The sequence below is a fragment of the Anas acuta genome, chromosome 17, assembly GCF_963932015.1.
Source record: "Anas acuta chromosome 17, bAnaAcu1.1, whole genome shotgun sequence".
Taxonomy (NCBI): Eukaryota; Metazoa; Chordata; class Aves; order Anseriformes; family Anatidae; genus Anas; species Anas acuta.
The window spans coordinates 5612970-5627700 of NC_088995.1; the positions used below are offsets into that span (position 1 = coordinate 5612970).

The 14731-nt window shown below is 56.4% G+C and overlaps 1 protein-coding gene across 8 annotated transcripts in view; it reads left to right on the plus strand.

Annotated features, from left to right (window-relative positions):
* NOS1 (nitric oxide synthase 1) overlaps nt 1–14731 on the plus strand; it is a 62755-nt gene that overhangs the window by 21392 nt on the left and 26632 nt on the right. For 6 of the 8 annotated variants that reach the window (XM_068701266.1, XM_068701267.1, XM_068701263.1 and 3 more), the window contains exons 2-3: nt 1625–2704; nt 11387–11519. In XM_068701266.1, coding sequence (XP_068557367.1) covers nt 1980–2704; nt 11387–11519 — 858 coding nt within the window. In that variant the 5' untranslated portion in view covers nt 1625–1979. Of the gene's footprint in view, nt 1–1624; nt 2705–11386; nt 11520–14731 lie in introns of those variants that run through there. The other 2 variants (XM_068701268.1, XM_068701270.1) reach the window with 2 other exon arrangements.

Consider the following 14731-nt stretch of genomic DNA (forward strand, 5'->3'; position numbering starts at 1 on the left):
CATAGGGAACAAATCCTGCACGGTGGTGGGGTCGTGGTGACCTCCTCTGCACAGGGGATGTGGGGCTGGGGGGTGCAGGGACCCTACTGCGTGCTGGTGGCAGTGGGAGGATGGAGAACAAGAACCTGCATGGGGACAAGCAGCCCCTTGAGGGACACTCGGCTGGTTCATCGGGCACCCTCAGTGGTGCTGATGGAAATGGGATGGAGGGGCTGGGCAATATCAGACGGGCAATGGGGATTAAATCCTTCACATGGGGTTACGGGTCTCTGCTTTGTTCTCTGCTTGCCTGTAAAGAGCCGCTCTGGGGTCAGCAGCCTTCGTCACACGCGGATTAAAATGCCCGAGTGAGTTAGTGCCGGGGCTGGTGGCACTGCCCTGCCGCTCAGATCCCTGTTTTTTCCCAGCCGGGTGCTGGAGTTGAGCCCATGGCTTTGTGGAGATCAGCCCTGCTGAGCCTGCAGCTGCGTCCTGGGGTCCCCATGGGGCACGGGGTGCTTGGTGTGGGGTGCTCGAAGGTGCAAACCCCCTGAACGTGATACTCTGGGGGACAGCAGACTGATTTGGACTGATTTGGCATGTCGGTGCTTTCAATCGCAGACCTAGTACCCTCCATTTTCTCCCCAAAATTCAGATTGAAAAAGGAAAAAAAAGAAGGCATCTGCATTTCAGCTTGCTGCTAAACGCACAGCCCCACAGCAAAACGTTCCCCGGGGCACCTCAGAAGTGTGCAGGGAATGCAGAGAGGGTTTTGGAGCTGACGTTACCCGGCGCAAGCACACAGCCCCATCAGGAGGCAACGACCCGCGGCTCCCCAAGCCACCCGGGTGCTGTAGAAAGTCATGCCCAGATGCTTGGGGTCCCCCGAGGGCCGGCTGAACTCCCTGCTTCGCCTCCGGATGACTTCCCACCGGTTGGTTTGGGAGCTGTGCAGAACTGGGCACGGGGGGAGCCCAGCTGAGCATCTGCACCCCCGTGCTGGGGCTGGGACGCAGGAGAGGAGGAGCTGAGGCTGTGAGCCCTTCAGCCAGGCTTAAAAGCACTTGTCAGTGTAAATAACTCGGAGCAACCCCGGTAAGAGGAGCTGGCTGTCCTCTCCTGCCTCGGTCTGCTGCTGGCTGCTGCTCATTCCCCCGATGCAGTGAAAGGGGCTCGGTGGGAAGGTGCCCATGGAACTGGGTTCGTCCTGGGTAGGGAGCATCCAGCTCCCCCTGACCCATCTCAAGCATCAGGTTGGGGACTGTGCAAAGTGCAGGCAGAGAGCAGCAGGATGCCCTGCTGAGCACCACGCTGCTCTGGCTCGTGCAACTCCCTCGGGCATTTGTGCTCAAACCAAAGCAGGGAGAGGTTGGAGCCGGGCTGTCCCACGGCCCCTTCCCAGCACTCCCTTTCTCAATGCCTTTTGCATCCCCTGCTGAACAGATGGTGCTGATTTTTTTTTATATTTTTGCAGGGGGAGCGGAGGAAAGGGAGCCTGGGGCCACGCGAGGCTGAAGCCTGGCTCCGAAGGCACCCGGGGGGTGACATCTGCGGGGACGGGCTGATGCACGTGGGCACCCGTGGCACTTTGCGCCCACCCCACGTCACTTCTTTCTCTCTCCTTTGTTGTCTTTTCCTCCTCTAGATAAAGCAGCTCGTGGCCCGCCTGCAGCCTGAATAACCCGTGGGGATGCTCGTGTGGCACGTGGGCTGCCTCCAAGCCCCCAGGACCAGAGGCTGACTCGAAGCCGGCATGTCGAACCCCCCGGCCCCTGCTCGGTGAGCGATGCCCGGAGCTGCCCACCCTGCCCTTCGCCTTGCTTCTTTCTCCTGGTGAGACCGGGATGAGGATGCTGCAGAAAGCCAGCCTGGAGCTGAAGCCCAGAGGTGTTTTGCAGTGAGACGAGGCACGTAAGAGCCTAACCGACCCCCAGCTCCCCAAATCTCAGCACTCAGCGAGTGTCGAGCTCCTGGCCTGCTGGCTGGTGACGCAGGCTGCCATGGAAGAGGGCGCGTTCAGCGTGCAGCAGATACAGCCCAACGTCATCTCGGTGAGGCTCTTCAAACGCAAAGTGGGGGGCCTGGGCTTCCTGGTGAAGGAGCGCGTCAGCAAGCCGCCCGTCATCGTCTCCGACCTGATCCGGGGAGGAGCCGCCGAGCAGAGCGGCCTCATCCAGGCTGGGGACATCATTTTAGCCGTCAATGGCAGGCCCCTGGTGGACGTGAGCTATGAGGCTGCACTGGAGATACTGAGAAGCATCGCCTCCGAGACCTACGTGGTCCTCATCCTGCGGGGCCCCGAGGGCTTCACCACGCACCTGGAGACCACTTTCGCCGGCGACGGGACGCCGAAAACCATCCGTGTCACCAGACCCCTGTGCCCGACGCCGAAGGGGGTCGACCTATCCAACCCAAACCTCCAGGGCAAGGAGCAGCCGCTGCCAGCAGCCGCCCGCACCATGGGCTCCCTGTGGGCCAGGGAGACGGGGCGAGAGGAGCCGATGGTCCACGTGAACGGCGTCGTTCCCAGCCCCAAGGGGCAGGACGGTGGCAAGGGGAAGGACAGTGCCTGCAGCCACCTGTGCCTCAACGGCGGCGTGGAAGACAACGAGCTGCTCAAAGAGATCGAGCCCGTCCTGGATCTCCTGAAGAGCAGCAGTAAGGACGGCGATGGAGATGCGCCCTGCAAGGTAGAGACAAGAGATATAGAAGTCCAGGTAGACTGGTAGGTCCCTACATATATATATAATTTATATATATTTTTTAAAGTTTTGTTGAAATGTGCCGGTTTTGGTCACTCACCGTGGCATGTTGTGGGGCCGGGGAGCATCTGTCCAGAAATTGCTGCGTAACGGGGCAGGATGGAGACGGCAGAGGAAGGGGTATGAGAAGAGTAGGGTGAGGATGGTGAGGGGAAGACAAATTAAAATTTGGGAGCAGGTCAGGAATGGAAAAGCTGATCTGATGTGCGATGTAGGGACCATGGGCTGGGGATTTTTTCTGTTCCGTTTTCTCAGTCTCAGAGGTTGCAAGTGTTAAACGAGACCCTGTGCCTTGGTTTCCCCTTGGAAAATAAGACTCGTGGCACAGGCTGTCCTGGCTGCTCTGCTCTGGAGCCCTCCGGTTGAAATCTGCTATTGATTAACGGCAGGGAGAGGGAAGGTCAGAGCGGCAGGAGGAGAGAAATGGCTCTCAGCACCTTCTGTGTCATTTGTCAACGGGGCTCTGGCTTCGGGAGGGATACGGAGAGCTCCATCCCAGCTCCTGCTGAAGCCAGGGGCAGCCCCATGCGGGCAGCGGGACCTGCCCTGGGTGCTGCCGTGCTCGGGGCAGAGGGAAGGGGACAGGTTTCCCTCCGAGCGCTCAGAAACCACCACCAGTTGCCGAAACACGACAGCAGAGCTGCATGTTCTGCCCCTGCTTCTCGATCTAGTTAATAATTTCAGTACATGTGTGTGCGTGACAAGGGTGGGGACGTTCGGACGCTCACCCCATGGCTTCTTGAGGAGGGTGAAGTCGGGGGGACGGAGCTGGGGGCTGCATCTTTGCTGCCTGCCCTGCACAGGGCTGTGCACACAGTGACATCCTTCCCCTCCTCGGCATTTCCCCAGGGGTGTTTATGGGGGGACACGGCGCATCTCCCCGTGGTGCTTTGGGTTTTTGGTAGTGATTTTTCCATAACAGCTCTCTTGCCTCCTGGCCATGTATTAGCAATGATACTTTGCTTTTTCCTGTCACTTTCCCCGAGTCCCTGAACATGTTAGGGCCATGCCAAGTGCCGCAGCATGAGGTGCCTGCCCTCGTTTATTGACGGGATGGGACCGGCAGGAGGGTTTGCTGGAGCTGGCGCCCTAGGTTTGGAGGCAGTAGGATTTGTAGCTTCGAGTTTCCTTGCTTCCTTGGGGAGGGGAAAAAAGCTGTTTACAAAACAGATTTTGAAAAGGGATTCTTTTTTTTTTTTAATCAGAAGAAGGAGGTTGCTCCCACCACATCCAATGTAGGCTTTTCATCTCCTTCTTTATTTGTGGTTGTTTTGTTGTTGCTTCTGCTCACCCACATCGTGCGTTTTGCATGCGGAGGACGCGGCTGCTCAAAGCGTGTTGGGGCTGTCACAGTGAGGCAGGACACATCTGCTCTGCCCCATGCCGGCAGAGGTTTGGGATGGGCAATGGGACAGGGCAGCATCCCCCCACCACGCACATTTTGGGGCCCCGCACGCTGCACCCAGCACCAGAGATGTGCGGTTTTTGCTATGCAAAAACGGGGGAAAAAATATTTTTGTGGCCATCTGAGCATTTCTGGCCAGTGCTCTCCCTCTCACCCCATAAATACACTCCCTGGAGTGCTCATTGTGCATTGCAAGAAGCTCAGAAGCCCCGGGGGGCACGGTCCCAAGCCCTGCCACAAGGTGCAGCCTCACCATCCTGTCCCTCTTCCCAGCCCAGCAGCTGCAGGCTCGCCAAGGAAATTCTGTTCTGGCTTGAGGAGAGATGAAAAAGGTGTTTTTTCCTTAGAGGGATCTCTTCTGCTCTTCAAGAGATTACACAGAAACAGTTTAAATTCACTTAAACTGAAGGATCTCAAACCACCAACAACAAAAAAAAAAAATCAGCAAAGTGGGTACTTCACCAAAGCTCGACTCACTTTATTTTTCAATATCTTAGATATATATTTACAAAAGTGGCTTGGAATTGAAAATCCACTTTTCGAGCAAAATTAGCCTTCAATCTTCTGCCCGATGAAAAGCTGCAGCCCGGCTCTTGGAGTAGGGCTCCGTGAGGGAGAGGACGGGGGTGCTCGGGGGGAGCGGGGAAGGGGATGCGCTGCGGGAGGATGTGTTGGAGGCTGCTCTGCAGGGGAAAGGGCACGGCTCGGCCGCCTCTCCTGCTCCTGAGACGTGCTGCAGATGATTTATTTCCTCTGCTTGGTCTCAGACAGAGCTGGGGCATGGTGAAGGTCTTCTAGAGGGAGAGTTTGCTTGGTCTGGAGAAGTGCAGAAAGGTCAGGGAGCGACAGGGAGCGGATCACTGCGGAGACTGCGGTGCTCGATGCCAAAGAAATGCCCAAGAAAATAAGCAAGCCTTGACGGATTGATGCAGCTCTGGTGCCCTAGGCTGGGACTTCTCCAGGCTGGAGGGACCAAGCAGAGCTGAGGTCAATCAAAACAGGAACAGAGCTCTGCCTAAATAGCAGGAGGGCTCAAATCCTCGCTCAGGGCTGAACCTTACACCTCCAGCCCGGATCACTTGACCATGATCCAGGTGAAGATGCTGGTCTCGGGTCCAACCCCGCTCTGTCTCCGTCTTTGCCTGGTGCTGACCTTCACCGCCAGCAGCATTTGTCAAAGCCAGTCGGGCTCGCAGAGCTTTGACAGCTTTCCCAGGGCACGAAGGGATGGCACAAGGCTGAGGTTATTCGCAAGCAGCCGAACACTTCTCGGTCAAGGTGGGCCGAAAGGGATTCAAATTGCACCTGGTGCCCGTGTTGCTTCCTGCAAGAAAAACTGGAAGCTGTGAAGTTTACATTGGGGAAAAAAAAATCATTTCATCCCCATCCCCTGTGCCCGGGGGCTGTGCTCCCTGGGGATGTTGCCCCTGCATGGCTTGGCTCTTGCTCCCTGCTGATTTCTGGCTGTGAGGTGCCCCGCGGACACGGTGCATGCCCATGGGACGGGCCATGACCACAGCTGAATGTCTGCTCCATGGCTCAAACCATCTGCCAAGAGGTTGATCATAAAACAGAGCACGGAAGTGGGGAGCAAGGTATGATGAGAACTGGCATTTCTGCCATGAGGCTCACCGTGGGCTAGAAAATAAAAATAGAGTTTGATTCACTCCCCGCCAGCTAACCTAGGTCTGTTTTTCCCTCTGAGCTCTAGGGAGATTGTCATGTCCCATCTTTCCCTCCTTCTCCCCCCACCAAGTTGCCAGTATTTGTTTTTCTTCCCAGGTCTGTTCCGTAACATGAACGGCGTGATGGAAGCATGGCACTTTGGGGGCCAAAAAGCAGCATCAGCAGCCCTGAGAGGGAGAAGTGTGCTGAGAGCAGGAGTTCTGTTTATGAAGGGTTTCAGGGTTTCAGGCTCCATCCTGCATTGGAACAAACCCCATAATTTTGCAGTTCTCGAGGAGAAAATTCTCTTCCTCCCACCTCCCTCGCCGCCGCCAAAATCTCTTTGTGTTGCTCAAAACATTTCATTTGCATTTCTGATGTCTTCATTATTCTGTACTTGGACACAAAACTTTAAAACCTCCGAAATGAAAAGGTTCCCTGGATCTATCGTGTTGTTTTTCAAAGCGTTGAGGCAGGAAGCTTTGGCAGTGAGTAACCCTCTTCTTCCTCCCCTTCTCCCTCCGCGGATTCTTCCTCCTCACCACCCTGACTCCATCAGGCTCAGCCAGAGTGGTGTTTAGTGCCTGAGAACAGCAAATTCCACCCCGAAATACCCCGTTGGAGACCCCTCAACATCCTTCTAGCGGGGTGTCACGTTTCTGTCCTTGTCCCTCTGAGACCCAGCACCGCTTCGGGGACTTTTCACTGAGGTGTAACAGTGGGGACAGCACCCAGAGGTGTGGGTGGCAACTTGTGTTTTGGGGATTAGAGGGCTGCACCCCAATGCCGTGTGAGCACTGGGGACAGACCCCGTCCTTGTGCCTGGTCCTAGCCAGCAAGTCCAACTGGCAGACCTGGGCTGGGCTCAAGCTTTTTCAGTCCCTTGGGTGCTGAAATCCTTTTGGTGCTCTTTGGGCATGGCTGGGAAGGGGCAAGGACAGCAGCTGCGGGTCGGATCTGACACTGGCAGCATCTCGAATGATGCTGGGACCAGCTGGGGCACCGGGATCTGTTCCCAGGTCTTTATCTGCCAGCACCCCTTCCATCACGTTTAGCACCCCTCGTGTTTCATAGCACGGCCTCGCTCCGGGGCTGCTTGGCTCATCCGTCCTCGGTTCCTGCAGAGGGCACAGCGCAGCGATGACCCTGGACTCACGAGGCTGAGCCCCACACTCCTGCCACGCCACATCCTTGTCGGTTTGGCTTTGTCCCTTCTTTTTGGTGCAGCCAGAATTCATCTTTCTCATTTAGGAAAGGATTTCTTGCCTTGCTGCTCCTGCAGCCACCTGCTGCGGGGAGCACAAACTGCCTTTCAAAGCGATTCCTTCTGCTTTTGGCTCATGCTTGCAATCCCCAAGGACAACCCAGGAGGGAGGAAGCAAAGAAAGCAAGGTGTTTCCCTCCTACAGCTGATGGGTGAGCTTCCCACGAGGGTCCCAAGCACAGCCTAGGGTTTTCAGGAGCTGGGATGAGGGCTTGGAGGAGCCTGGCAGCAGTGGACATCCGCGTCTTCCTCGCTCCATCCAAACTGTCCCCTGGGGACGGCAGCAGCCAGTTGTGCCTCTCTCCTCTGCCTGGGAAATCAGAGAGATCCTTCTGCCAAGCAAATTCAAAGGAGTGGAGTGACGAATTTCTTTTTGCTCATATATTTATTTATTATTTTTTCCCCCCCCTTCCTTTTCGGAAAAGCTTTTGGAGACGTTTCTCAAAGGGCTGTTCTCAGCAACTTCCTTTCTGCTTCATCACTGCGAGCACTGCAACATCATCAAATTAGTCAAAAGAAAACAGTGGTGCCTCTCATTTTCCCAAACAGCCAGATGCTCTTTCCGAGGTGAGACAGCAAGCTGCATGGATGGGGGAGGACAGGATTCCTCTGCCTTTTTTTTAAGCAACAAATTTTGCTTTCAGAACAAACAGGCGGGGTCCCTTCCCAAAAACCTGCTCTGGATCCACGCGTGCAGGTCAGGTTGGAGGGTAAGTTGGGAGGGTTTCTCCGAAGGAAGCAGCAGGAGGAGCAGCCCCATCGGCTCACCCATCGCTAAATGCTTTTGGACACGTCCGGAGGCTGAGCCTGGCTGTAGGATTTTGGCTGCCCCGCCAGGACCATCCTGTGCGCGCGTGGGCGGCTCGCCCCACGGCTCTGCTGCTGGCTGTGAAGCTGGGCCAAGAAAGGAAAAGGACGGGCCCAAAAGACCCCGTTCCTGCCTGAGCTCTCACACAAGGCAGTTGCAAGAAATGGGCAGGAAATATTTGTATAATGAAGCAATTGATTTTATTTTTATTTTATTTTTTCTCCCCCCCATCTGGGCTAGGATGGGGTGAGGCTGTGGTGGCTCTGAATGGGCTTTTCTCTCCTCTGTCTCTGAAAGAGCCGGATACTTGTGTGCACCCGAAGGAGGTCTGCTCTAGCTCAGCCGGGGCACACAGCAGCAGTGCTGCAGGGACAGAGCCTTCCTTGCACGGGGCAGAGGCAGGCAATGCACCCCCAGCTTTGGCTGATGGCTTTGCTGCAGCTGCACTTTCACTTATTTTTTTATTTTTTTTTTTGTCTGGGGGCAGCACCTCGCTGCCTTGTGCACAATATTGCTGCCGAGCCTAAATAGCACCGTGCAACCCGGTGCTGTCCCACTTGCAAACGTGCCAGGTCCTGAGCATCCACCCCCGGTGCCCGCCTGGACCTCACCGTGCCCAGGGACGGTGCCTCTTGCTTTTGGGGCTGGCTCCAGCAAACCCGTCCTACTTCTAATGCACGAAGCTGCCGACGATGGCGATGACTTAATTCGAGCATCTGGTCTTTTTCTGTGCCGTTGGCACAGGTACCAGCCTTCACAGCTTTGCTGGTGGTGCAGACAATGAGATTACGCCTGCAGCCTCCCAGCCGCGTCCTCCGGCGGCCGCTGCCGATTGATGGATTCCTCCCCGAGGTTCCCTCGTGCCGGCAGGCACCCATTGAGACGGGCTTGCAGACACCTTTCTGCAAGCAGCGAGTCGTGCCAGGCGCCTGCAGGCATGCGTTCGGTGTCATTTTGGAGGTGCCTGCTGGATATCTGGCACGCTGGGGTCTGCCTGCCCAAACCTCTTTGCGCAGAGGCAAAGTCTGCGCTGCCGGAGGGGCACCGTGGCCCCTCGTGGGGCTGGTTCCCTCTGCTCAGTCCCAGGCTCTGAGGGATTCCTTCCGTCACCTTACAGATTTAGGGCTTGTGCCTCGGGTTTTGGACCAGTTACAGAGCAGGACATGGATGCTCATCAGCTGTAAGAGATGCGTTGTGCATGCCCATCATTTTTTCATGCCCAGGGGCTCAGTGTTGGCCAGCTCCATGCTCCTTGGTGTGATGGGACTTAAGGCAAGAGGGCAGGAACGTGCAGCTGTGGGAATAAAAGTGTTCTCCAGGAGGTTCAGTAGCTGGGCTTGTCTTGGGGGGGATGAGCCAGATTTGTCCTGGGATTGTCTTGGGGGGAAGAGCTGCGTTTTCATGTTGCTGCCTTGCTGCTGGGATGGAGGCAGGCTGGATGCAGCCGGAGCCCCTGGTGGGCTGGCAGAGGGCAGGGCGTGTGGTTCGTGGGGGTCCCCAGAAACACCAAGAGTGGCCAAGGCAAAATCAGTGCCGAGGCTGTGTGGAGCAAAGCAGGGCTGTACCTCCTGGGGCTGCCGTGGCTCCCCAGGACAGAGACTGGCAGGGCAGGGACGTGAGCGGGGGTCTCAGCAGCTCTGTCTCCTGAGGACCTGGTTTTGGCTGGCAGCCAGCAGGGGAAAGCAGTGACACGGGCCCTGATGCAATGCCCAAATCCGTGGTGCACATCCCATGGATGGCACCAAAGCCCAGCAGCTACAGCAACCTACACATGGGTTGGAGGACAGCTAGCAGAGCTCTTCCTCTTCTCCCTCAGCAAGCAAGCATGGGGCTGATGGGGTGTACAACCCCACACCTTGCACCCCAGGTGGCCACCAGGTGCTCTGCCATGCAGTAAGGTCCCAACACCTGCTGTGGCTGCATGGTTTGTGCTTCCCCGTGCCTTATCTGATGGGCAGCCTTTCACATACCAGCCACAGTGCAGAACTGCTTTCTTCTCCAAGCAGCAGGGGGTACGACTGTGGGTACAAGCTGCCCTGTGGCACCTGTACCCCTTATCTTGCACCACGTTGGCCACCCTAAGGCAGCCAATGTTGGGAAGATGTCCAGGACCTGGGTGTGACACTGTGGCAGCTGAGCATCGCTCTGTGAATGCAGAAAAAAATGATAAAAAGTTAGAGCATAGAGAGAGAGCCCTTAAATGAAGTATTTTGCTCAAACTTCACCTAAAGACGTGAGCTGAGGGTGAGGGAGGTCCTGAAGCTGGATTTGTTTGTACGTATGTGTCTCCTTGAGATGGTGTCAGGAACACCGTGCTGCTGTGAATTATGTCCCGAGCATGAGCGTCCTGCTTTGGTCAGTGCCCAGAGCCTGCCGTTGTTAATGAGGAGGCTCGTTAGTAACTCCAGTGGGCATCTGGAAGAGTTTTAAGAAGTGACAGCCGGAGCAAAGCCATTGCCAGAGCACATTAGCTCGATGACGGGCTGTTGAGCAAGGGCAAAGCAGTGGTGCTGCCGTGCCGGACCAGGTCCGGAGTATCCACAGGGCTTTTGGAGCCTTTTCTTCAGCCTGGATGCTGCAGCCTGCGTGCGCTGGGTGTCAAGTCTCCAAACCCCATTTGTTTTTCTCCTTCGTGCGGGTTTTTATGGCAGTGGTTTTCCATCACCTGTTTGGATGGCATTTAGCAGCCTCGCTAACATCCCGCGGACGCTCCCCAGACACAAGGTGTGCGGCACGCGCTGTGCTCCCTGCGTTACATCCGTCTTACTGTGCAGGCAGGGGCAGCCAGCACCAGGGACACCCTCGTCCCCCAGCCTTACAGATGTACTCCGTGTAGGCGAGCCGTCTGTTTGCTTGAACAGATTCGCCCGGGTAAAACCGCTCGCACACGGCGGCATTTGCAGCATCTGTAAAGGTCAGGAAGAGGAGAGAGCGCTGCCTCTGCCTCCTGGGAGCGCCTACTTTTCCTTGTGTTTTATTTTTTTTTTATTCTTCTCCTCCACTCATCAACACCAACCTGCTCTCTGCAAACCCAGCCGGTTTTGCCGTGAGGCTTTGCAGCTAGAAATGCGCACGGCTCTCCTTCACCCCCCTCTCAGCTTGCTTTTGCAGGGCTCTGGATGGAGCCAGCTTGATTTTGGGGGGCAGGGAGCCTGGCACATCACCCCCACAGAACAAGCACCGGGGCTGGTGTGGTTTCGCTTTGGGGTGCCAGGCTGGGAGCCGGGCACGCCGACGTCCCCTGGCCGAACGCGGGGCACAAGGCTCCTGTTGTTGTGCCAGCACAGTGCTCCCCCACGCAACAAAATGCCCGTCGTGCTTGGGTTGCCCTCGCAGGAGTGATTCATCGCCTTGGCCAAGGCAGAGCGTTCCCTCCCCTCCCCTGGTGGGACGCCTGGGTTTTCGCTCCTGTGGGAAGTGACTCCAGCAGAACCCGGAGTGACGGCGGCTGGCACCACCGCGTGTCCCCAGCCCGCCCACCCCAGTGCTTCTTAACCCTTCAGTTTCAGGGAAGGGGAAAACAAGCTGCAGAAAGCCTTGCCGGCTCGGATGGAGAACGACCGTGTCGTGGGTGACCTGTGGGGGAAGAGCAACGCGCCCGTGGTCCTCAACAACCCCTACTCTGAAGCGGAGCAGGTAAGAGCCCGTTGCTTGTGCTGCATTGGGTGGGGACGGGCTGTGGGGTGTGGACCCCTCCTGGGGGGCTCTCACACTGCAGAGAGGCTGCAAGGACTGTTCGGGTTGTCCTGAGGACCCATGGTCCCAAGACCTGGGGTCAGTGGTGCCCAGAGCCCATGTGGTCCAGGAGCTGAATTCCCCAGGGCTCAGACAGGGCACGTATTACTGGAGAAGGATGCTCCTCATCCAAGGAGCCAAGGTGGAACGGGAGCATAGCCAGGGACCACGTCTCCAAAACCTCCCTTGGGACCATTGGCCCTTTGGGGGCAAAAATCTGAGCCGCCTCGTTAAGGTCGTTTTGATTTATGCGATGGTAATTCAACATAGCACTTCAGATAACATGTTGTACTGCGCCTTTTCATCTCCTCACGCTCCACAGACATAAATTCTCAGGCTTCCTTGCCAGAAATGGATTAGCTCCCTGCTTGTAGCCAAGCCAGAGACACAAGGCAGGATCCCCCTGGGGAAAACACGATACCCGTGACCATGGCCCTGCCTGGGCGGCCAAGTGCGTCGCCCTGATGGGATTAACCAGCAGCGGGTCAGGACATGGGGGACCGATCCAGGGACCATGTGTTCTCCTTGCATGTGTGTCCCCACCTTACTTGTTGGGTTCACACTGTACTCTTCAGGGGAGTGGAGAAAAGTGATTTCATGGTCACATGAAGATTTCCGAGAAAATCAATATTTTCTCAGCTCGGGAGCACCCTCAGCAGATCCGTCGGGCTGACGCCTCTTCCCAGCCCCAAGGAGCTGCCACCCCACGCAGTGCTCCTCGTTGCCTGCCACATGCAGACTACCACAGCAGCCGGTGCAGCGGGCACACAGGTGCTGAGCCCAACCTTGATCCCCAGCAGCACCTCCAGGGTCGTGGCTCTTCCAGTTCTCCCATTTCAGAGGCACTGGAAAGATGCAAAGCCAGAAGCAGGGTGCGAGGTCACATAAGGTGATCCTGACCGTGCCAGGCTCGCTGCACGGCTGTAACCCACCCGGCTGGGTGCTCGGATGTGGCCAGGGACAATCTCCATCCTGCCAGCACAGACAGCATTACCTGTCACCAACCCACATCGGCACATGGAAATGGGTGCAGCTGACAGCGAGCCATCGTAGGCAGCCCCACGTCCCTGCACAAGGTTAGAGCTCTGCAGCAGCTCTCCGGATCCCACCCCAGCAGGGACAGGTCGCTGCTCTGGTCCCTTCCTGGATAGCTGCAGACTTTCTGCCTCCTCGCTAAGCTCCGTGCATGTACGTGTCTGTTACTATAAGCACTTTATAACCTTCTGTGTTCAGAGCTTAATTTCTCTCTGTGTTCGGGCTGCCAAAATCCCCGGTCTTAAGCTGTTATTAAACTCTTTATTTCCCCCCACCCCCCTGCTAGATGTGCAGGCTTTCTTTTGATCCCTCTTATCCCCACACCAGCCCTGGAGGCAGGGCTGGTTCCCCAGCTCCCCGCAGCCCTTCCCCGGGGATGCCTGCGGCCGGGAGGAAAGAAAGGGCAGCGGGCGTTTCGCTGAACTCCCCGCAAGCTGCAATAAATACTGCTAGCACGGCGGCGAGCCAAGCCAAACAGCAGCTCTTTATACACCTTGTTCTCTAAAGCAGGATTTGGTGGAGTCGCTTGGCCAGGTGGGGAGTGCTCACCGAGGCTTGTAATAAGGTGCTGAAAGACCGGTTGGGCTTCAATCCCTCCTCAGGGTCTGGTTTTGTTTTTCTTTTTGTTTTTATAATTATTTTTTTTTTCCAAAATCACACAGTGTGCTCTGCTGGTTTCCCAGGAGCCCCAGACCCGGTGGATGGGGAGATGCTGTGACTTCACCAGCCCGCGTCCTGCGGCCGTATTTCAGTCCGCACGGATTGATTTGTTGGCGACGCGGGCGGGCGCGTGCATCTGCAGCGGGGCAAGGGACTCGCAGCAGTTCCATGCCTTTAAGGACGATTTACAGCTTTATAAAAACAAAAAAGCACAGTCTGGAGTTAAGGCAATCTGGAAGGAAATGTCAGCATGCTAATAGACCCATGACCCAGCAAAGTGCTCCAAAATGGGTCCCCCACAGCCAATGCATCTCAGCAGGGTGGCATTTGGCACCTGGGGATGCAGGAGGAGGGCTGAGGACCTGCAGTCCAGGCACCTTGCCCCCAGGCAGGGCTGGGTGCCTTTCTCCCCTCCCTCTGTAAGAGTCGGAGACATCTCTCAAGCTGCACACCACCGATAAGTGCCTTGTAGATGCCTGCATCTTACGCACACGCCCCGACTGCTCCGTTAGTCTCTCCTCCATTTGTCCCACTCTTGAGTCACTAATATCACAGCTGCCTAATTAAAACATGAAAGCAGCTCTCACAGCCTCCCTGAGAGAAGCGGGGGTAATATTTGGCTCCGGCAATGCCGTGCAAGGAAGGCATACATACGCACATGCGGCTCCTTCCCAGTTTTTTTTCTGGGTGTTGCTCTCCCTGCAGCTGTGGTGGGGTTTTGGTGCTTCTGCTTCTCGTAGGTGGTGTCACCTCGGCTGCCCCTAGCACCTGGGGCTTCATCCTGCCCCAGCACTGTGGCCTTGTTTCAGCAAGGATGCAAACTCCATCAGTGCCTGCAGGGAAGAGCCAAAAGTTAAGTATCCATCCTCCAGCAGCTTGCACCCTGTGCATGCTTGCCCCACAGATGGGGTCATTCCTACATCTGGGTCCATAACGCGCTCTTTCTGGATGCAGCCAGCACTTGCTGCCTTAGCTGGTACTTCTGTTTTCTGTCTGGGGCAGGCAAGGTGAGGAGGTAAGCTTTTGGGAACTGTGAGGACCAAAGAAGGTCCTGCAGAGGAGTTGGTGCCTGCCCAGGCATCACACTGGCAAGGGATTTGGGTGCATCTGGGGAGGGAGGATGGAAAAATTTGTCCTGGTGATTCAGGATCGCTTCTTGTTGAGGAAGAGCAAGTTTGGTGGTGGTGCTTGTACTTCATCTCTTTTTGTCATCCTTCTGGCCCCTGTGGCTTTCCCTCCTGTGTTTGCCCATCAGCAAAGCAGCTTGTTCTGAAACAAGAGGCTCTTCCACCATGTGGCTGTTCTCCACCTGGTCCTTCAGGGAGGAAGGCTGCAATGCCAGATTTACGCTGGTGCTGCTGCTCTGTGAGCTGCGACGGTGACAAGGACCCAAAGCAGGACTACCACAAAGGAGTGCG